This window comes from Ictalurus punctatus, chromosome 17, assembly GCF_001660625.3.
Source record: "Ictalurus punctatus breed USDA103 chromosome 17, Coco_2.0, whole genome shotgun sequence".
NCBI classification, from domain to species: Eukaryota; Metazoa; Chordata; class Actinopteri; order Siluriformes; family Ictaluridae; genus Ictalurus; species Ictalurus punctatus.
In genome coordinates this window covers 6,242,671-6,266,303 of record NC_030432.2, presented here as the reverse complement: position 1 = coordinate 6,266,303, position 23,633 = coordinate 6,242,671, and the positions used below count along the sequence as shown (strand labels likewise).

Here is a 23,633-nt window from a genome sequence, read left to right as displayed (position 1 = left end):
GACTCCAATCAAGTCGTAGAAACATCTCAAGGATGATCAGTGGAACAGGACGCACCTGAGCTCAATTTTGAGTGTCAAGGCAAAGGCTGTGAATACTTATGTACATGTGCTTTTTTTGTTTTTTATTTTTAATACATTTGCAAAGATTTCAAACAAACTTATTTTATGTTGCCATTATGGGGTATTGTTTGTAGAATTTTGAGGAAAATAATTAATTTAATCCATTTTAGAATATGGCTGTATCATAACAAAATGTGGAAAAAGTGAAGCACTGTGAATACTTTCTGGATGCACTGTATTTCAACCCCATTCCTTCTAGCCGCAGGCATAGGCTACCCATGTGCAGAAAGGCCAGCTATGGTAGGAACCCACAGTGGAAACAAATTTCCTCTTTGAGGACAAAAAATTATCTATATATCTATATATCTATTGCTTGTATCTTTCTCATTTGTAAGTCGCTTTGGATAAAAGCGTCTGCTAAGTGAATAAATGTAAATGTAAATGTAAATCTACAATGGTTGGTATTGAATAATTTCGAAAAGAAGAACAAGAATATGTTTTAAAATGCCACAGTTTTTGTATGATACAGTCATGTGAAAAAATAAGTACACCCCAAAAAAGTGGTGTTGTTTTTTTTGTTTCTTTTACATATTTGTACAAGCAAACATTTGATCCTTTTTTAAACAGTACCTATTAATAATGTTGATACACTCTATCAAATGACGCATAAAGTTGACATTTTGTAGTAATTTTTATCGTCTAAATTGACAAAAAAAAACAGATCAGTCACATGGAAAAAGTAAATATACCCCTACATTAATCACACCTTCAGAACCATACAATTAGAATCAGGTGTTGAAGATTGGGTGTCAGTGATTATAACCTGCTTAGGGAGTGCAGGTGGAACCTGTCTTATTTATACCCCTCTCATATCTAGTGTCTGGTGTTCCCTTTGCTATTGAGGTGTGTGGTGTCATCATCATCAGCAGCGTTCCATAAGGCCTTCAGGAACAAGGTTGTAGATGCCTATGAGTCTGGCAAGAGATTTAAAAAGATCTCCAAATTATTTTAAATACATCATGCCACTGTAAGGAAAAAACATTTACAAGTGGCACAGATTTCAAATGACTGCCAATTTGTCCAGAACTGGCCGTCCCAGCAAATTCAGCCCAAGAGCAGACCGTCTGATACAAAAAGAAGTCTCCAAGAACCCCAAATTTTCCTCTGGATCTGGCAGTAAGTCTTGCAACTATTGGTGTCAAAGTGCACGCTTATACGATAATAAAGAGATTACACAACTTTGACCTGCATGGGAGGTGTGCCAGGAAAAAGCCTTTGCAATACTACATTTTGCCAATGAGCATATAGGCGAAGACTAGGCCTTTTGGAATAATGTTGATATGTTTGACCGCAATAACAGCACACATGTTTGGTGCAGCCCAAAGACAGCTTTTCAGTAGAAGCACCTCATAACAACGGTGAAGCAGGGTGGTGGAAATGTTTGGAGTTGCTTTGCTGCATCAGGGACTGGACAGCTTGCATTCACTGATTCTGCATCAAAGAGTGTTTGAAGATAATGTGAGGCCATCTGTCCAAAATTTGAAGTTGAATTAAAAGTTGGAACTTTCAACAGGATAATGATCCTAAGCACACGAACAAATCCACCAAGGAATGGCTCAAAAATAAGAAATTGAGGTTTATGGAATGTCCTAGTCAAAGCCCAGATTTGAATCCCATTGAAATGTTGTAGGTGGATTTGAAACAGGCAATACACTGCAATAAAACCCTCAAACATCTTGCAAATGAAAGAATATTGCATGGAAGTCTGGTCAGAATTATGCAAAATTATTATGCAATATTAGATCCCTTTCAAAGAAAACTCAACGTTGCGTGAGCTACACGCTGTGAGAAGCACCCTCGCGCATGACCAGTATCTCAAGCTTGTGTAACATCATGCCTGCCATGATCAGGTGACGTGGCAATTAAGCAAGTCGTGTGATATAAAAACAGCACTTGTTAACCGCGCCTTATCAGCCTTATTATATTAAGCGAGACTGCATGTCAGTCGTTTGTGTAACGCTCGCAAAAAGACCCTTCAATTTCATATCTTTTTGTAAAAAAAAAAAAAAAAAGAAAAGAAAAGAAAAGAAAGAAAGAAAGAAAAAAAATCTCTTTACTTTTCTGTCCCTTTAAAAAAGGGAGAGGAAAGTATGAGTGAGAGGGTATTCAGGAATTGTGTTACGCTTCACTCCCGTTTCATAAAGGGGGGGTGTTTGCAACACACTTTCTGTGTGAAGTGTCTAGGGACACTGCCGAAGCAGCCAGCCGGTTCAGGTCCTGGGGATCTCGTATGGATCTGGAAGAGGAGCCGGAGACGAGTGCAGCTCTATCTCTTTCTTCCAGGTCCGGCTCTCCGCTGGATTTTGGAGCTCGCGTAGCGAATCCTCCTTCCGCTATGGAAAGCCAAAATAAAATAAATGAATGAATAAATAAATAAATAAATAAATAAAAATTCGTCTCTGACTCCAGGGAGCCAGAAAGGTGTGCTAAAATCTGAGAGTAGCTCTCAAGCATACAAAGAGCTGCTTGAAGTAATTACTAAGGCTGGATGAGCTTTTTTCTCCCCAGTGAAAATAAATCTCCTTCACACTGTAGAAAACTCCCGTTTTTTCCAGAAGTAAATGACTAAATATCATGCTTTTGGGGAAAACCTTAAATAAGCCGTATTTATAACACCGCAATGTCTGATTATTAGGCCACCATGGGGAATGAATGGCATGGCTATTTTGCTATGCTAAAGGTGGAGGAGGCGCTTGCAACCTATCTCTCTCCATTGACGGCAGGTAATTTAGGGGGCCGGCTTTGCCATCCAAGCCATGTAAGAAGTACTTAGCAATACGAACCATTCAGGAAACACTCATCAATTTAGCAACTACGTCAGACAAACGAGTTTGGCTCATTGCCATTAATTTGATATAGCTGTGTAGGTGTGGATGCATGATGTTGAATGCTAAGAAAACCCTAAGGGCACTGAATCTGTCAATTTCGCTGTTTTAATAAACTGTTTCTATCCACCATTAATATTTGCTGTAGCCCAATTGTAGAGGATAATATTATGTCTCTTCCTGTAGAGGGATCTTGGACACTTATCTATGAAAGAGCATTAAATGCCTTACATATTCTTAGGTCTATCAATCTGGGATGTCTACATGTCAGACCACATGTTGTCTGGGTTGAAAAACAGAAACTGTGATGCCTGTTGCTAAAACACGGTTTTCCTTTTGAACGCAATGGTGGGTGATGTTCATGAACTTTCATCTGGCAGATGCAATCAGGTTGTAGTTTAAAGGTGTATATATATATATATATATATATATATATATATATATATATATATATATATATATATATACCCTGGACCACTAGCAGTCCCAAAGCATTAATGAATGAACCACTATGATATTTTACAATGGTAACAGAGGTTTTCCCCTATCTGTAGCACCCATTTTTCACCAAATATGTCAATGGCATTCACAGCCAAAAGCTCTCATTTTGGGAGCAGGGCACTATGCTTATGAATCCAAATTTTCAGTAGTACTGGATCTTTTCATGTCCCTGGTTGTGTTATAGGAAAATTAGGGCAGTCCACCTATTAGCATATTTAGTTGTTTGTAAAGTACCTGAAATATAGACTGTCGTACATTGTTATTGTAGCCTATTCATATCTTATGGGCTATACTAGATGTGATAAATATTAAATTATATTACTAGATAAATCATTAGCTACATTGCCAGAAAGTTTCAGATTAAGTTTGCATATAAAATACCTGACTCAACATTTTGTTTGTTGCTAACTCAAATTGTTTCAAGACTTAACTTAGGCAAGTACACTTAGGCTGGTATTAGCTCCTAAACCATTATGTCATATAGGCAATAAACTTTGTCTTTGGCCATCTAAGACTATACAGAGCACAGTAAACAGTACTATTTAGGACATAGTCAAAGTAAGTAACTTGTAGTAACCATAGTAATTGTAAGCTGGTGTATGGTGCATGCTATTCCAGCTCATCAGAAATAAATAAATACATTAACCATGTTGAATTAACACAGCATAAACAAAAATCAATTTGAATTTTAGTATAAGTGAATTTAAAACAGACTATTTTTGTTCTCTTTTCTGGGTGTAGGTAATCTTTTTTCAGGGATTCACTTTGCTAATTGAAAATGAAAACCACTTGGATCTCGTGAATAACAGGCTTCACACACACATTGAGTTCCCTGCAAAGAACAGTTTCATTTCTTTCCCAAAGAACACATCAACATTGGTCTAGAATCTATATCTGTTTGTTTCTGTCTCTACAATAATAGGCATAATTGTTTGATTGTCAAAGTGATGGGTATCTGTATAAAATGTGTGTTGGCAGAACACAACCATAACTCATAACTCAGCCATGTTTATAAGTGGTCCACTTTCAGGCTAAAATTTAAACACTGCACAAGCAATTGTTACATTTGGGCCATTTTTGGCCCACATCTTAAATACTGCTTAAAAATGTATATGCCTAAAATCAACCATAATTGGCCCAGATTTTTCAATATAGCATAACAAGAAAAAAAAATCATATCAGCTGCACACTAGACTAGCACTAAGCTTGGAATAACATGGGACTTGTGCTGCTCATGAGATTCATGTGAAACACTCTTACTACTGTTGAGGTAACATTTAACCTAGACACTGGACATTTTGCTGAGTACGCATTTCCAGGTGCATCTGTGAGCCACTATCAACTATCACTTCGGTTTCTTTGAGATATGGGGCCTCATGTTGAGTGACAGAACCAGCAGATGTGTGGATGGATCAACCCCTGATCCCTAGGGGAATTTCCACTATAGGGCAGCAGGAATCGTGATACACAAAACACACCCTTTTGTTTGTGAAACTTTGGCTTTCACTAGAGTTAATATGTACACACTGTTCAGTGACCCATTTAGTGATTTTACTGAAACATACTGAATCACCAGGACGGAATAAATGTTTCCTGTTGAATTATGTTTGAATAACACACAAATAATATTTAACATTTTGGGGAATATGGTTTGTTTTCATAGCTACAATATGAACCAATTGTGTCGCTGATAACCATTTCCAAATATGAATTTGAATATTGCACTGTGTGCCGTAACTTACATGAAAACAACTGAGATAAAGAGCTTGTTTTCATTTCACACTAAAGATATTCTGGATTCAACAGATTCAGCAGAATTTCTTAGTTTTCAGCAGGTAGGGCATCCGTTATTTCATATATCACATTTATCTGTTATTTATATGCAATATCTAGCCATGTTGGGATGCACAGTATTACACTATTAATCATATCAGTTCTTTAAAGTGGTGCATTAAGCTACTTTATTCTTAAAAAATAGCTTCCTTGTGGCTTCTTTGAATCTTTTCTAAAAGGATTGTACTTGGAACATTGTCTAAAAACATAATGCTCAGTTGGACTATTTTGCAAGATCCTTGATTTTTCTCCTAGAAAGGATAAACCGAATAGCATATATATATATATATATATATATATATATATATATATATATATATATATATATATATATATATATATATATATATATATAGAATGCTGATATCAAAAACCTCTATCGATCATTCAGCGAATATTTCTAAAAATGTATGCCTGTTCTTTTTTGAATAATGGGCTAGCATGCCCAAATACATCTTTCACACATTTGTAGCCTACTATGTGTGAGATAGGTTAAGTGAAAAATAACCTCAAGGGATTACGAAAAATAGTATTTTATTGTCAAAAAATAAAAATAAATGAACAATTTGTTCGTCATCGATAATGACCAGCGTTTCAACAAAAGTTCCATGAAATTGATAACGCTGCCTTTGCTAGAGCCTGTAGATAATGACTATACCAAGCGATGCTTAACCAGTTTTTTGATCAAAACAAAAATACGATTTTTTGATAAAAAAAATAAAATAATAAAATATTGAAATGCTTTCTGGCGCTGTAAAAACAATGCTTAGACAAAGTGCTCTTATAAGTAACACAGCTCTGAGCTGGAGGAATCTCTTCTACAGTAAGCTTCTTCTCCCAGAGGTTGGTAAAAACAGTCTGAGGTGCTGTAGTGAGGAGACGTGTAGTCTGCGGCCATGGTGCCGTCCTGCAGATTGGGCCAGTGAGACAGGCAAAAACAGTGCTGCAGGGTGCAATACTGGTAGTGGTAACTTTCTGACGTAAAGCTGGAGCTCATGTCCATGCGTGTTGGAGAGTTGTAGCATGACGAGGAAGAGGAATGAGACTCGGGCGGAGTGTAGCTGTTATAATCGACCAGACTGGGAAGACTGAACGAGTGTGTTGGTGAACTAGAAGCCTGGAAGAAAAGGAAGTGTTACAACGTTAGACGTTATCTAAACACACAGCAAAAATCCCCTAATCCTTAATGAACACCTTCAGTGCTGGGCTAACATCCAGAGTGCTAAAATAACACCTACAGTGTTAAAATAACACCTACAATGTTTAATTGTGTTAACAGTGCTGCAATAACGATTATACTACTGAATTATCACCTGCTACATGGAATTAGCTAATTATTACATTATTTTAATTAGTACACATGGTGCTGACTAAACATCTTTAGTATTGAATTAACCCTTACAATGTTGAATTAACTCCTACAAAATGTAATTCATTTGTAAAGTCCATGGATTGACATTTTAACAAAATTTTGGAAAGTTGAATAAGTGTCTACACTATTCAGTTATGCTAATAGTGCTGAATTAACTCTTCATGATGTATGTACAACTACAATGTTTAATTATCCAAGACAGTCCCAAGCAGAGTGCTGAATTAATTCTTACAGTATTAATTTTACCTTTAGAGTATCCAATGTGTCCAGCTGGACTTATTTAACTGTATAGACTATGTTCATTGAACACTGAGCTTTTTGGTAGTGAAAAATCTAATATTCTCCAGTCAAGCAATTTACCTGTAGTTTTTTTGTTGGAGTGTTCCACTTTTATGTGGATTTCTGTTCGTATATCCTGGTTTAAAAATAGCATTAAAAAACTTGATAATCAATTGGATTGTCAAGTGTAAACCCCTATAATTATATCTTTTGGATTGTATTGAATTTTATTCATACTGTAGAATACACATTTTTTTAAATGCCAATTCATGCTGCCTTTAAAAAAAAAGTCAAACCGAGGAAGGAGAAAATTAAACGAAACATGGTTTTGGTTAGCAGGTGTAAAAGTAATAATACATACTAAGCTGTTAGTGTAATATTCCGTGCATGAAGGGAAGTATACGTGCGGCCACTGTGCAGGAGCACTCGCACACACCGCAGCGCTGGAGCTGTAGTTCTCTGCAGGGATCATGTTCATCAGCAGCTGATCATCAAACATGTCCTCCATAGCCATATGCACGCTTTCTGCAAACTGTCGAGGTTGAAAATAATCATCCTGCGCCGAGCTCCCGCAGAGAATATCGAGCTGGCCTGCTGGAAAAGATGGAGAGAAAAGTACTATATAAGCACAGTGGGGTATTTAAATTGGGCATGTAAAGTCTTGAGATGATGTCACGAGTGGAACAGCCAACAGCTAAATCACATTTGAATAGAAGTTTATAAAAGGAGTCCTTACACATTTTAAGGAATCTTGTATAGCGTATCGTGTCTTTTTTTTCCCAACTGTTCTGCATGACGATCCAATGGTTTCATTTTGGAGTTAGTAAGTGGGAATTGCTTTGATTTGTGATCAACATCTATCTAAATAGCTTAAGAAGGCTTGTTTAGAGAGATGTTGCACCCTATTACATGCTGGCTCAATAATGTCGCTGTTTTTGTTTTTGTTTTTTTTGTTTTGTTTTTGTTTTGTTTTGTTTTTTGCTGTTGTTTGTTTTTTATCTATTCTGTGCAGATGAGGACTGCCATCATTTACCAAAAGACAAAACCGGTGTGTAACTTAATTCAGAGACATTAGTTTGAGATATTATATCTATCAGTTTCAACAGGTAATAGTAAATGGAAGATGGCCTAATGATTTCTATTTTGCCGTAGGTATCTAATGATTGGTAATGATTAATGGAAACAATTTGGCAAACTCCCTTTAGTAGACTAAGGTGTTTTTTTTTCAGTAGGGATGTTATTTTGGATGCGCAGACTTTATCATTACAGTCGAATTGTTGGTTCAAACGTTTGTTAGTCTGGGTAGGTCTTTGTAGGCTAATAAGATGTTGTAGGCTGATGAACCTACCAGTCACTGGTGTAGAACAGACGTCGTGAGTCGTCACAGCTTGTTTTTTCTTTGGGGTGGGGGGAGAGAGAGAGAGAGAGAGAGAGAGAGAGAGAGAGAGAGAGAGAGAGAGAGAGAGAGAGACTGATTAGCACTCAGTGTTTAATCTTTGCGACTTTTTTTAAACATGCTTTATGTCTATCTTCCAGTGTAAATATACCACAAATGTTTGATTAATAATCAGACAGCCTTATATTGTAAAAGAGCACAAAAGCAGGTGTGACCATGTCGAGCATTGTAACAGTTAGTTTCTGATTCATCCTAGTTACTGATTAAACACCAACCCACTGACACTGACTCGCATGAGAAACCCTGTATTATGCTTGGACATGATTTTGCTGAGCAGAAGAAAAAAAAAGTTCTTACTCTGGATTCTGCTGCCTGAAGTGCCCTACGCTTCTGAAGTAACTCCTTAACGGTGGTCTTCACCCGCACACCCTGGTACACCTTAGGTTTGTCTGGGGATGAAGAGAAAAATGTACACAACAGTAAATCCCTCAATGTCCCGAATGCCATGTTTATATTAGACACTCATTTATGATTTATTTGTTTATTTTAAAATGTCGGAATTTTTCCCAGTTGTTAGACTTTTCAGAATTTCAGTTTCAGAAGTTCACTTTTAGTTTTTTTTTTTTTTAAGTGAAGTATCAACCTAATCATTGACAAAAATAAATAAATAAATAAATAAATAAATAAATAAATAAACGCCTGTTTACATAGTTGCGCAGCAGTCATTCAATGGTTCTTTGTAGCAGAGGTACAGGTACTAAGGATTTAAACGCTGCGCATTACAATAGGCTCACGTGCAGAAATGCAGAGGAATCCAAACTGAAATTTTACTTTTATACGAACCTGAAAAAAAACTACAGTTTTACGAAACAAAAAACAAATAGCATTTCTGAAAAAAAAATCACTCTGCTGTGACTAGTGGTGCAGAGTTGGTATGCAGACAGGGAAAAGGGAAAAGCACCGCACCCACCCCCGGCAACACAGCTAAATCCCGCATGTAATACGGAGTGTGAGGGAAATCTCCAGCGGCGTGTGTATAATCTCATCAAAACACTCCGGTAAGTTGCTAAATTTATAAACGTTCATATGACTGGGAGGGGAATGCGTTTGAAATCAGCAAGTGGTTTGCAAGCTTTAGTAAAGTCTGTACGACTTCTTGTGAAACGAAGCTCTTTGTGCTCCGTCGCTACTTTGTGGCCAGATTGGTGTGTAGGTTAAGGTAGATTACATGCTGCAGAAATGTAACAGAACCGATGAAGCTCGAATCTCTTTGAATTCCCGTCCCGACTGAAATGACTCTTGGTTCTAAGTGCGAGTTTAATAAATGTACTGAATCTAACATGTAGCCTAAATAGAGGAATTCCTATACGAACCGAGGAATTCAGATTAAAAATAGGCTGGTGAAATAGGTTGTATAACCACACAACCGACCTAAATAGGATTAAGTCAGAAATATTTAATTGGCCGTGTAGCTGTAGCATGTATTCGGTCAGTGGGCGTCTTCATGAAATCTTTAACATATGTCTAAAAGTTCCGTACAAGGGGGAAAAATGGTTAAGATAAGAACAACGCCACGCCATGGCGGAGCTGATAGAGACAGCAAAGGTGAACCTGGCACTGATGGTGAAAAGATTGCGACAGGTTCAGCGCACACTCACACTTACTCTCATATAACTATTCATATGACTTATACCGACACATCAAATCGTTTCCCAGTCGGAAAATATTCTTTTTAGTATGCGCTCAGGAAGCAGATTTAAAAAAAAAAAAAAAAAAAAAAAAAAAACCTGGCAGTTATTCGGAGGGAAAAAAAACCTTTCGGCAAGATGCATATTTAAAACACTAAATCAAGTATTAAACGAGTAGCCCACTACAGCCTTTTGAAATAATAAATGCGCCCATAAATCGAAAAACAGAAATATGAGACAGTCTGAGATGTTTAAAAAAGCATGCATACAAACACAATACGTGGTCTACTTACTATTACTTTTTTTAAGTGTATTAAAGTTAATCCTAACACAGCTACAAAAAATCCCTTTCTAAATTGAAGTTTATTTTTTTAAACAAATTGCTATACAGCTGGTCAAAGAATGAATGAATTTGTTGGCCAGAGGCATGCTGTACCTTTATGACCCGTTTAAATTAAATAATTTCCTGTAAACTCAATATTTTAATCCATCTCCATTTTGTATGTGTTTTTTCCAGGTCCCAAAGGATAAAGAATAAAATGAGAAGAAAGAAGAACATTCACTCACCAGACATTATTGGCGTGAAGAGGAGCAGGACCCAGTGAAACACCCCAAGCGCCTGTTCTTGGCTCTATTATATGGGCAAGAACGAAATATTGATAAAATTGTCACAAAGTCTCAATCAATCACCCTCACGACACTCTCACTATATACAATTATGCAGTAATATGGCCAGGGAAGCATTAGTTTGAGTTTTTCTGCCCTCATCCCTACTATTTAAAGTCCCAAGAACTCAATGATTTGACAATGATTTGATTGCGCGATACTTTCAATTTGAATATTCAAAGACTTCGCAAAAATACTTATATCTTAGCTATTTTCGCCATCAGAGCGCATGTAAGAGCACCCCCTTTAATAGAATATTACACCATTTCACACTTTGACACAAAAACAAAAATATATTTTTGACATTTTATCACCCTTTTGATATTGATGTCAAGAGGCTGGCTGTGGAGCTCTCTTTGCACTTTACAATATGAAAGAGTGAGCAAATGTCATTTCAAACAACACACAACAACCTCAATATATATCATACAGTTCATAACCATATAAATAAATAAGAAATAATATGTTCTGTAGCTTGATTGTAAACCATTTTTCCAGAAATGTAGGAATGGTGGGCGTGGCATATAGTGGCAGCCATTTTGACCATCAGAGCATGGGGAGCTTGTGCTCTCTGACACATTTAACACAAGTTAACAGTTCTGTAATGAACATTGAATTAATATTATTTTGTATCATATGTAACCTGAATTTTTATATTAATCATATGTAATCTGCAATGCTTTATCGAAGAGTTGCCCTCAAAGTAGGATATTTCTTGTAATTATCTCAAATATTTTAAAATCACAATCAAATGATGCTGTTGCAATATTGACAATATTATATGACCAAAAAAAAATACATTATTTATATTTTACATACTAGGAAGGATTTTGTAAATTAAAGGAAGAGGGCATTAATACAATTAAATGTGCTCGTAGTTCGTCCTATTTTATTAAAATACTTCTTTGTGTTTTTTTGTTTGTTTGTTTGGTTGTTTTTTTTTTTTTTTGCTGATGAACGTATATTAGAGTGTGATGCTTATCATAAGAACCCTAATATATAATATTAATAATATCCCATTAATGAGCTATTAATAAAGGATTTATTTCAATATAGGACCAAATTTAACAAACTTCTGCATCAAACTTAAATGTCTACATAGTTTGTTTTTTTGTTTGTTTTTTTAAAAAAATATTTAACATATTTTCATTTAATATATGTATGTATTTTTCGTTTTATTGAGATTTTGGATTGATATTTTGTCATTATTTATAGGTAGTGCCTGCTTGCAGTTTTGTAGCGGGGTTTATCTTAAGGCATTGTAAGAGACGCGGATATTTGCGCATCACATATCCAGTTTATACATAAGCTATATTTTGTTATTATGATCCACACATATATATGTATATACCCTTCTGTGTGTGTGTGTGTGTGTGCTTTTTTTTCTTGTGGCATTTCTCAGTAAGCTTGTGTTTAAAAGATGTCAAACATTTTTGGCGTCGATTGGTCACTTATGCTTACATAAATTATTTAAGAGTGAAATTGAGCATAGATAAATATCATAACAATAATATTCAACACAATATTTTTTTGTGTATAAAAGCATTTTCTGGTCGGCATGGGTTCTTCACTCCCTGTCGCCACCACGTGGTTTGAAACGTGATCAGCAGGTCAGGAGCAGGGCAAAGAACATAGTCACAAAAGCATGATCGTGATTACAGCACAAAGTGGACTTTGCTAGTCTCTTTATGATTTTTCTCTTTTTTCGTGAAAATTCTTGAAAGATTTTTCGGAATTTTCTTAACTAACAACTTATCTAAACCATTAAAAAGACCTGAGTACATTTTCCACTTTAATTGTGTGATTTAACTAATGTTATTCAGACAAAGCAAATCAATATAACCCATTATCAATATAACCAATATAACCAACTTAACCATTTAGTTTACTGAAGTAATCCGATATGAACACTGTAAAACCGGATAAGTTCATTTAACTCCAAAAATTTGAGAAACTAATCACCTCAAATTTTTTAAGTTGATAAATCAACTTCTTTAAGCCAAATACACTTAAACATAACAAAAATTTAACTCAAACCTGTTATATTTAAGTGTATTTGGCTTAAATAAATTGATGTGTTAACTTAAAAATTTTGAGGTAATTAGTTTCCTCCAATTTTTTGAGGTAAATGAATTTTTTTTCACCAGTTTTACAGTGAAGTAATATGAAGTAGTATAGTAAAGAAATCGCAAATTCTATTACTTCTGCCAAATTCACATACAGAAGCCTAATGAATCTTATCTATCTTTGTCAATTGTAACAGTTGTTATTCTGTGCAAAGCCCTAAAGTATCAGAATTTATGAAGAATTTATTAACTATGAAGTCGATACAACAAATGCCATTATGTGGCCATACATTTTGCACAAAAGAATAAATCAGATGTTCTATAAATTCAGACTTGCCCTATAGATAATTCAGTAATGCCAAGTGTTAGAGTTTTTGGTTTCCTGTGGCACACCATGTTTAAAACTTGGACAATTGACTGATTTATTTATGTGCTTTGTTTCCATGACAATATTACTCTGTTATCTGTCTAATCTTTTATACAGCAGCAAAGTTCCCTACAGTAAGTCCACCCTAAGAGTTGTAATGTATGATAACATTCAGAATAACAAAGAGGCCAAGAAAATGTTTATGGAAAAATAAAGGTAATACAATAAAGGTAAACAGGGCAAAAATGGAGAGGATCTATACAAGTAAAACAAATTATTTCAGTTTATTTATTACGTATACTTTCTTGTCATGACATCACCACAAACTCTTGGATTAATCTCTTTTGAAAGTAGACTCATATTTAAAAAATTATATTTTTAATCGTACAAGCATAAAAACATGCAATAAATCACTTTATGGAGCAGGTGGCATGTATTTCATTAAATTATTTTTCTCTTTTTGCTTTAAAAGATACATTACAGTACCATCTAGTCATTTTAATAATAGATTAGCAATATATCAATGAAATATATACATATAAAATTATATTAAATGCAATTATTTAAAAGTTAAAAAGGAATGCCTTGTGGCTCTTCTCTATTCAACGTCATCTTACTAAGACGTCCTCTTGAGTTCCATTTCCCCTTTCTAATGAGTTTGGTTTTTGTTGAATAAAAATGCCTTAATATCCAATGGTGTACTCATGTGTGTTAAAGTTTTTTTTATTTGGAACTGATCCACCAAAAATGAGCTTTAGCTCCTGGTGTTTTAAAAGTTGAAATGGACTGTCCTTTGTTTCTCCTATATTCAACCAGCTTTGGCATGTTTGCAATTCAAATGCTCTGCATCAGAAAGTTCTCCTAATTTCACAGTGTGACCAAACCCCAGTGGCATCTTCTTTGACCCATGGCAACATGTCATTCAGGGCAGAGGGGGCATTCTCAGTGTCCTCTGTGGACAGAGCTGGGAGTTTAGCTACATGTTCACTATATGTTGGGCATGGGAAGCTGGAAGGCAGTTGGAAGGAAGAATGATATGGCATATCATCCAGGGTGTGCAGAGAGTAAAATTGCGACGATCCCATGCTGGAGCTCCTGGAGGACGAGCGGTACTGGCTGGGGCTGGACGGCTCCACTGATGCAGGAGCCAAACCATTCCCACACAACCCCTCTGTAGGCTCCATCCCGGCCTGCTCCCAGGAATCCCTCTGCACACACAAACAAGACTCAGATACCTGGCTGTGTGTTAATTCTCAGATGTGGAGGATGGCATTTATCTTATATGGGAACGTGATGTTCAGCCTGTGGTACAAGGCTGATAACATATCTTTGTTTTAAGGAGGCCAAGCATATTAAAGGTTGTTTTAAATGGAATTAAATAAAAAGTGTGCATAAATGAGAAAATAGTAGATTAGAAATTAGCACAATGGTCTTGGAGAAATAACATTTTGTTACAAGGTATACAAGGTATATACAGGAATAACAATAAAAACACACTTCACTATATAAATATTTAGTCTGAACGGAATAATGAAACATAATCAGATTATGCTAAAATATTGTGGATTTTTGTTGTACAAATTGCTGCCATGATCATTAATTTAATGTAGCCCATTCATAGAAATAAGATCCACACCACACATTAAATCCACACCTCATTAATAGCCTTACCAGCATAAAGTGAGAGGTATCTCCAGGAAAAGGGGGAAGCCGAGTGCCCAATGCAGTGGACGAGAAGATAGAACTTCCTCCTCCAGAGTGAGCAGCACTGCGGTAATCACTGAAAGACTCCGGGTAGTAACTATCTATTAGGGATGAGTAGGTAGACATGGGCATAGTGTCACAAGAGAAGGACTTCCCTGTCAGTGCTGAAGAGTAGATGTCTGTCGAGAACTGTTTGCTCGAAGAGCAAAACTCAGCATCAGAAAAGAATGGTCTTCTCATGCTGTAGTATCCTGGTAGTGGATGGGAACCTGAACACAATGTGAATGAACATGAGTGCTGCACATGTTAAGTAAACTGTGATTTATTGTAATAGTAGTGACAGCCAGTCTAGAAAAGCTATATACATGCTTGTCATAAGTTAAAAAATACAGAACAAATAATAATAATTATAACAATAATAATAATAGAAATATAATGGCACTCATTTCATTGTAAGTCCAAGAAAGAACAACTTCCCTGGTTCTACTGTACTGTTTTGCATGTTGTGGACAGTGATTCACTGTGCAGACATGCAGACCTTATACTAGGGCATCACATATATCTTATATGATTGCTCTCTAGGGACACTATATTGAGACAGTTCAAAATCTGACAATTTTGTCCATGTTATCTGGATTAATAAGATAACCTTAACATTAGCCAAGAAACAGCCCTGTGTTTAATTGTCTGGTCAGTACTTGTTTGGCTGAATAGCAAGCAACTTCTGGTGTCAAGCCAAAATTATTGTCGTTCTTTTTAATTTAAATGAACAGTTGTTGCTTTCTGCACTAGTATGCCAAACTAGTTTGTCAAGTCAATAAATAAATGTATACTAAAATTATAAGCATGTGTGTTCTTGTTAAAGATTCTTTATACTTTCAGTTGTAAATGATCAGTGATAATTATAAACCAAATGGATGCTTAAACAAGGCACAATATATATATATATATATATATATATATATATATATATATATATATATATATATATATATATATATATATATATATATATATATGTGTGTGTATATATATATATATATATATATATATATATATATATATATATATATATATATATATATATATATATATAGTGTTTTTAATGTTTAAAAAAAATATATCTCACCTGCCATTTGGACGAGTTGGCTCTGAGCAGACACCCCCTAGAAACAGAGTTGAAGGGGAGAGCTAAATCTCAAAATGTAATGGTTTATATAAATGGTATGGCATATGTTTATGGCCGGATAAGGACGTAGGTTATGTATCTTTATTTATACTGAAATATACCTCTATCTCTGCATTACTGAGAGAAACTGGCATGTAATCTTGAAGACTAGGGACTGTAAAAAGTAAAGCTATAGTTAGGTATACTCATCCGCTAATAATTTTTTGGGGACATGGTCTAGTCTTGTGGTTTAGGATATTGCAAGTGTGCTCTTGATATGTTTAGTTTTGCACAAATTTCAATGCATTCAGGTTCCTTTAGTTTAGAATAGAAGCATTCTCTTTTTACCTAGTAATTGTCGTTGGTGTGCTTTGGGTGGAGCAGTCTGCTACATATGAATAAGACTGAGTTTGAATGGTGGTTTCAATAGCTATTATTATTTTACATGCTGGTAAAAAGTTAAATAATTGAATGTGTCCATTAGTTGCACTTCTTCTTTGGCACGCTTTTCTACCTCTTTATAGTTTGTCTTAAATAACATATTTTGTAATATTTGTATGCATTTTTAAAGATAATTTAGACAACTTTTGCTAACTAATCTGCAAATTGTAAAAAAGTATAATAATAATAATAATAATAATAATAATAATAATAATAATAATAATAACAGAATAGAAAACTATTCGAATGAACTGCACTTGCTATTGTGTCTTTTCCTCAACACTTAATACATCCTACCATACATTAGAAAATAGGCAGCTCTCGATTAAAGAATTATATATTAAATGTCACACTTTACAGCTCTCATTTAATTATTTCACTTAGTTTTGTTATCCAGGTTGTGATGTAGATATTACATAAAAGTCACAAAACAAAACTCTTATAAAAGCAAACATATAAAGTCCACATGGAAATCATGTTACCATGTCAAAAGTGGATGAAGCAGCGCACAGCAGACAAAACTGATACGCTGGAGGTTCTCAATCATTTGCATATTACAATCATGAAAGAGTCTATATCAACGTAACCCTGGCTGGAGGGCAAGCAAATTTTGAGGCCTGGATTTGAATGTCATTTGCCCATCACAAGATTTGGCCGTGTTGCCTATCTACAGCTCAGTGCATCTCTGAAGGCAGGGTATGAAAATGTTGTTGTGCAAAGAGGCAAGCTCTGCACCTGAAAGGCACTTGAAGAAAATGTGATGAGCTGGAAGTCAAGAGTAGGTTGGATTCAAAGATGTTAGATGTAATAGCTGAACAAAGCATCATTCTGTGGTCCTGTTTTATGTTATGTATTCTTGGTTTTTTGTATATTAGGGTTTATAGCTTCATAAAATGATTTTAGTTTGAAACCCATTCTGATAGGGAAACACTTTGTTGTAATGTTCTATATAGAACGATTAATAGGTCCTACAGAGGGACAACTAAAGAACCCTTAAATAAATTCTAGATTTGACCTTGACAGGTGTCTATTACTTCTACTAGGTTACATTACAAGCACATTCACTGACCCTTCCTGTTACTGGAACATTTATTAAATTATGAGGCTCTAAAGATTTTTTATTTTTTTTAATCATGTGAGTATAAACCTCTCTACCTTGTGTTTACTTAGCAGAGGTTGTCCCAGCCCACATATCCGGCTCAGTCTTCACAATACAATTCATACAGTTCACATGAGTGGCAGGCCCTTGAGATGTAAAGCAATAAGGCTTTATACAAAAAAAAAAAAGAACATCCCCTATGAGGACTTTTGGACACATGTTGATATCAGACACTGGTCAATCTTTTTAAAGAACCTGTACATGCTGTGTAAATCAACACCTGAGGCCATTCTGAGTAGAACAGAGGTGCAAAAACCAGCAAGGTGTTTTTACATCTCAAAGTGCCATCAATATTAAAGGATTAGTGTCCTCATGCCAACATAGTCATTCCATGTAGACCATGACATCCAGCATTTTTAAGAATACAAAATTTGCTTGTACTTACTCATTTGTTTTTAATATGCAATACTTAAATATGTGTGTGAGATCTTCTCAGGGTTCAAATACACTGTCTTACATTGAATACTTTTTTTCTTATTTTCCACATGTAAACCCGGAGATGCTGAGATGATGTTAACTTTAATCTTATTTAGTACCCTGGTGTCTTCCTAGTCTTGTTCCATGTCCTAGTTTGCCTGTGATTTATGTTTTGGTTGTGTTAATTCTGACTACATCAGATCGTTCTTTGGAGATCTATAATACCTTTTTCACTAATCACACATAAAAAGATTTGTATTCCACCGGTCACCTCAAGCGGACCATTAGCACATGCACCGTTCTGAAGTTCCCATGGGTGCCCATATACAGAAGCAAAATTGAGAGATGTGAGAGCAGTAACAGAGCAAAAAATTATTATTATAATAATAATAACTATAAACACAAAATAGATGTGCTTGAGTATATGTGCAGTGCAGTAGCCTATGGTCCACGAGATACTGTAGTTCATATTGCACACATACCTTGAAGCACAAACAGCCAATACAACATACCAGTGTGGTGAGAGGGGGAAAAAACCATGAAATGCAAATACGCTTTCCAAACAGAACAGTGGTGGCATTTGCCATTGCTAACACAGAGGAGAGCTGAAGTGAGCTGACAAACTAACCAGCTCTATTTTTTTTAAATTAAGCAGAGCAGTATTTAATGCTTGATGCTCAGAGCTTTCTGCACGTGTGACTCACTTTCTGTTGCTGTGCATGGTCTCACATGGATACCCTAAAAATTTGCAGTTCCCCAAAACAATTTATGTCCAAGCCTGAACCCTGTTCAGAGGATAATCTTGGATACTTGGACAAGTTAACTTGGATACAGTCAATTTGTACCTTCTATAAACCTGCTGCTGTAATCACAAAGCCTGTCTCAAGATTATGCCTCAAATTCACACTCAATATCCTTTCACTACAATACTGTTTGCATTTATTCTTCTACAACTGAATACTGTAATGATTTATAATTCCAAAATATAGCTATATATATCTGCTACTCAGAAGATGATGGGTTCCCTTTTGATTCTGGTTCAACCAGTTTGCTCATCAGAGTTTTAAATCTACATCCAGATTCTCTGAAAAGCTGCTTAATGACAATGTCAATTGAATTGAAAGCCCTAAAGATGGCTGTGGATTTTCTTCCTCTTTCCTTTTAAGAACAGCTTACAGAACACTCAAGTCTCCACCAGTGAAGAGTTGATAACTTCAGTTTGATACGATAGACTCAACATTAAAACTTTAATTATGCTCATATTCAAGTTCCTGTTAACACACTTAACAGGAACACACTATTTGACTATAGTATACAGTTATAGAAGACAAATTATTTATAATAACACTATCCACTCTCACCCAGAAGAGGATGGGCTTCCTTTGAGTCTGTTCCCAATCAAGGTTTCTTCCTCTTGTGTTCTCAGGGAGTTTTTTCTTTTCCACTGTCACCTCTGGCTTACTCATTAGAGATATATTTAAAATTTTAATTTACGTTTTATATCCCGATTTCTGTAAATCTGCTTTGTGACAATGTCCATTGTTTAACATACTATATAAATAAAATCTAATTGAATTGAATTTACTGAGATGCTTCTGCCAAGGTTCTTTTTATGAAGATGTTCATTTAATTAAATTTTTTTTTTTATTTTACATTTTTTTTTTTTTTTTTACCATAAGTATCTAAATAAATTGGAATACAGTACGGTGCAAACATCTTAGGCACCCAATTTCTTTTTTTGATACTTTTTTTATTTTGTAAAAGATGACTATTTGATGGTGTCTGCATTTTTAGATTTCCAAACATCACTCTTTCAACCACAATAAAACATTACAAGAAAATGTTTGTATGCCAGTAAAGAAAGTAACATATTACATAAAACATATTGCCATATTCTACAAGATGTCAGAAAAAAACTTACCAGCCAATTTATTTATAAATCTTTACAAATTGTACTTGGGATTACTGATGTTTTGTTTTGTTTTGTTTTTTAAAAAAGATTGGGTTGTCCCACTAAATATTTTGTTCAGTTTAATGCTATTTACTGCTCTTTTTTAATGTAGAAAACATTTAATTTAATTAATTTTGAAGGCAAGGCATCTTTTGACCATTTCTTTACATTTTCAAAGTAATTCATAGTACGTAGTTATGAAAAGCCTAAGCTCATGCTCAGCAGGGATTATACTCTAAAACAGCTGGCTATTTAACTCTTCTACTGTTGCTATTATATTGAGACAGCAAGTGTGGCAAGTGCCTCCCTTTGCTGTGTGTCAAGTTTAGATTTGAATGTTTGTGTATACCTGTAGTTAAAAGGCCACAGACTTTATAAAAGCCAGCGGAAACTCAAACCACTTTTGTGTTGTCCTGGATATGCTCAATTTACTCTTAAAAGTTTATATTTATTTATTTATTCATTATTAGGCATTCTTTTTATTTCTATGACCACAATGAAACGTGTATATTTACAAATACTTGCAGCTGCATTTGTGTCTGTTTTTTGTATAGAAATTAAAGTGATGAATGCATTTTAATCAGTAAATAACATACAAAACATTTAACTGACAGATTACCAGTGATATCTCAAAATCTAAACTAAAACAAATTTGTCTCACGAGCATTTTTTCCAATTGTTAAGTGATGATCCTCAACAACACTACATAAACCTACTAAAATATAATACTTTGCATTAGATATTGCTATTTATTTAAGGAAACAGTGACCTAGAATCCTTCTTACAGGCCACATTTTGTGCCTTTAACATAAAAAAAAATCAGTGGACAGATATTTATTCTTGCCTATGCACGATGCGTGTGCTGCCGTGCCGTGTGCTGCTGTGCATAAAGTAACCTGCTTTTTGTGTGCTTGTATGTTGTGTGCTTTCTTTTCTGATACTGCGTGAATGAATCCAAAGCTAAGATGGCAATGCAAACAGAAGCGGCTCCCCTGTGAAACAATAGTGAGGACTTAACCATGAAAGGCTGGCGTTGCTAGTGCAGCAAGATGTCTAAAAGCAGTATTCTAGTCTGTCTGGGACAACAATGGCAGACTTGTCTGTGGTCTGCAGGATGAACAATATTACTGGGCAGGTGTGCGAGATTTTGACTTTGCATAGGCAGACCACAGACCAAAACGGCAGCTTAACTTGCTGTGGCATGGTGTTCGTGACCATTTCCATTGTTGGTTATTGTTGCTGCCTTCATTGTGAATGCACATGTGATTGCCGTGTTCCTTTTAGCTACTTATTGCTTATGTTTTGGTATTTGCTGATGGGCTTTACATTACCACACGGGATGGAGAAAAGAGCCAGACTGAAAAAGGCATATACCTAAGGCCAAAGACTCAGGAATCATTAAAATACAATGACAATCCTGTGTGCAAATAAAAGTGCAAAGCCATGCATAATGTTACTAGATAGCCATACCAACTGTTTTAACTGACTGTTTGCATGCAATAAAGAAGAAAGTCCATGGGAACAGTGATGCAGACTGAATTTCAGTTTAGCTTAATGTCCAGACATATTAGATGTTGAACTTACAGCATAACGTGGCCCACTGGTTTGTCGTGATCTCTTTTCAGCCAGCAGATCCTTCACAGTATGCTTGACTCTGACTCCCTGATACACTCGCTTGGAATACTCTAGGAAAAGCAAAGATATCACAACACTAAATGCCTTTGCACATTAAAGTACACATTATGTGACAAAAAGGTGAATTCGTCATAAATAATTAAGTAGCAAATAGGTCTCCCATTGCATTTCAGGCTTTATCCCAAAAATCAATAGATAATTATTTAGATTTTGCCTCAAAATACTCATATATGTTGCTCATTTAAAAAAACTAATTTAAAAAGTCTTTAAAAAAGCCTTTTCCCCAGAATTAAAGATTTATAATTGTGGCATCCAAAACTAAAAGAAATGAAACTGCATAATAAATAAAATAAAATAATAAAATTAAAAATGAATGCTGGCATTTAAAAAAAAAAAATGCTGAACAACGGTTCATGAATTGCTGTCCTGAAAATCATATCCGTTGATGATTCATATGTGAATCATAGGCATGCGTTGGCTTGAGATTTCTAAGATAACATTCTGATAGTAGTATGGATACTGTGCCTGCAGGGGTTTATCTGTCACAGTTAGGAACTTTAGGCAAGTTTTGATCAGTGCAAAATAGGCCCAAATTAAATCTAGGACTATGTAATATCATAGATGACTCATAAATACCTCAAAACATGCACCATCTGAGGAACATTTAAGGACAAGTAAAAGAACAGATACGCTGGTGGGATGAGTTATTAACTATATTTACTATATATAATTTTTACATTTATTTTTCTATTTTAGATTCTCTAAGTTTGTATTATTACTCACATGAAATAACATTCCTGGGTAGCAGATATCCCTGTTAACAGATGCCATATTTGCAATTTAAAATGCTCTGAGAAATTGCATGCAAAAAGCATAGTAGTATTATGTAAAAGACCACAGATTTATGAATGATCTGCAAAGAGTATGATGGGTTTCAGTGCCTCCTCTGCCTTAGTGACAAACTGATTAAAGTTCTTGATTAAATTGATTAAAATTATGCATTGTTTTCAGAGCTCTAGATTAGCTTTTGACAGCTATATGATCTTTGTAAACTTTAGAATCTTCAAAATGGCAGTCTAATACTGTGAAATAATAAAGACCAAGGAAGTACAATTGTGAGGACAGTACTATGTAAGAGATATAGTTTCAGTACTATAATATGGACCAATTAACAAAACTCATCTATAGACTGATTCAAAACACAGTGTCTTGAACTCCCAAGTAGAAATATAGTTTTAGCTCACTAACAAGTATTATTGTAGGTTATTCAGCTTACCAGCTTCCATGTTGTAGATCACGTTTGCTTGCGTCGAAAGTATTTGGAAGGCCAAGTCACTATTCCAGCAAAATGGCAGTGTCTACTTCAAACCTTGAACAGAATTTGATCATTGTACCATAGACAGCAGATCTTAACTAAACCTAAATGCTACTTTTCCATCAAAGCTGAATGAGTAGGCAGCTTTTGAAATGACCATCACCAATTTGTTTAAATGCAAATAAATGGCAGGACGTTTTTCCAGTATTTGCATCTATGTTCTAGATTAAAGAGGAGAGGACACTGAAAGCAAGGCAACATCACTGGCAAACCCTACTTAGGTGCCTTTTTGCCATTTGTTGGGTATTTTATAATTATATTGATTGAGTACCATGTACCAAAAATTCAGCATAAATGTACTACAGAAGTCGGAACATAGCACTATACCAGTGGTATGAAAACAGAATTTTTTTTTATCATAATATAAATACAAAGAATTACCAAAGCAAAATATAATTTTGTAATCTTATTGTGTTGTAATGTCTATTTTGGGCTGTTAGTTAGTTTAAACTGTATATTCATTCACTGTAAACTCATCCACTTTGTAAATTTTTTTCTCTTTGTGAAGTTTGTTTTTGTTCTGGCTGTGTATCTGTTGGGCTTCTTTTTTTTCTTTTTTTTATCTCTACGATAAATATGTGGTTTAAATGTATAAAATTAATAAAATTAGGCATATTGATTTTTAAAAAGCCGTGGTATTTGGTGGATTGGTATGGAAATTAAATAGTAT

General features: G+C 35.0%; 2 protein-coding genes and 1 long non-coding RNA gene across 6 annotated transcripts; 1 reads left to right on the top strand and 2 right to left on the bottom strand.

The window, feature by feature from the left end:
- Positions 1–5,796: 5,796 nt before the first annotated feature.
- linc.pou2af1 (lnc RNA pou2af1) lies at positions 5,797–11,394 on the bottom strand. Of its 4 annotated transcripts, none has more exons than XM_017491743.2 (5): positions 10,582–11,394; positions 8,684–8,775; positions 8,279–8,327; positions 7,292–7,524; positions 5,797–6,396 (listed from the first exon to the last, which is right to left on the bottom strand). In XM_017491743.2, the coding sequence occupies exons 1-5, from the start codon at positions 10,586–10,588 to the stop codon at positions 6,061–6,063; spliced, it is 717 nt and encodes a 238-aa protein (XP_017347232.1). In that variant the 5' UTR covers positions 10,589–11,394; the 3' UTR covers positions 5,797–6,060. The 4 variants fall into 4 exon arrangements, with proteins under 4 accessions (XP_017347232.1, XP_017347230.1, XP_053543431.1 ...); XM_017491741.3 differs by lacking the exon at positions 10,582–11,394 and adding an exon at positions 9,297–9,376; XM_053687456.1 differs by lacking the exon at positions 10,582–11,394 and adding an exon at positions 9,297–9,376 and having other exon boundaries at positions 7,292–7,521.
- Positions 9,254–12,035, top strand: LOC108278391 (uncharacterized). Its single transcript, XR_001815327.3, has 2 exons — positions 9,254–9,384; positions 10,532–12,035. It is a non-coding gene; the product is annotated as an uncharacterized LOC108278391 (long non-coding RNA).
- Positions 12,036–13,381: 1,346 nt separating this feature from the next.
- Positions 13,382–23,128, bottom strand: si:ch211-213d14.1 (POU class 2 homeobox associating-factor 2). Its single transcript, XM_053687390.1, has 5 exons — positions 22,865–23,128; positions 21,538–21,638; positions 15,947–15,983; positions 14,785–15,086; positions 13,382–14,321 (listed from the first exon to the last, which is right to left on the bottom strand). Exons 1-5 carry the CDS (start codon positions 22,872–22,874, stop codon positions 13,962–13,964), a joined length of 810 nt encoding a protein of 269 aa, XP_053543365.1. The 5' UTR covers positions 22,875–23,128; the 3' UTR covers positions 13,382–13,961.
- Between the last annotated feature and the right edge of the window lie 505 nt (positions 23,129–23,633).

Bases quoted from the DNA above. Each gene is read 5' to 3' on its own strand.
- linc.pou2af1 (XM_017491741.3), bottom strand. From the start codon at position 9,372: ATGAGATTATACACACGCCGCTGGAGATTTCCCTCACACTCCGTATTA. The intron at 8,776-9,296 runs GTGGGTGCGGTG...CTTCATCCCCAG, and splicing joins ATTTAGCTGTGTTGCCGGGG to ACAAACCTAAGGTGTACCAG. The intron at 8,328-8,683 runs GTAAGAACTTTT...CCCACCCCAAAG, and splicing joins TTCAGGCAGCAGAATCCAGA to AAAAAACAAGCTGTGACGAC.
- si:ch211-213d14.1 (XM_053687390.1), bottom strand. The intron at 15,984-21,537 runs GTAAGTTCAACA...CTCTGTTTCTAG, and splicing joins CCAGTGGGCCACGTTATGCT to GGGGTGTCTGCTCAGAGCCA. The intron at 15,087-15,946 runs GTGAGATATATT...CATTGTGTTCAG, and splicing joins CCAACTCGTCCAAATGGCAG to GTTCCCATCCACTACCAGGA.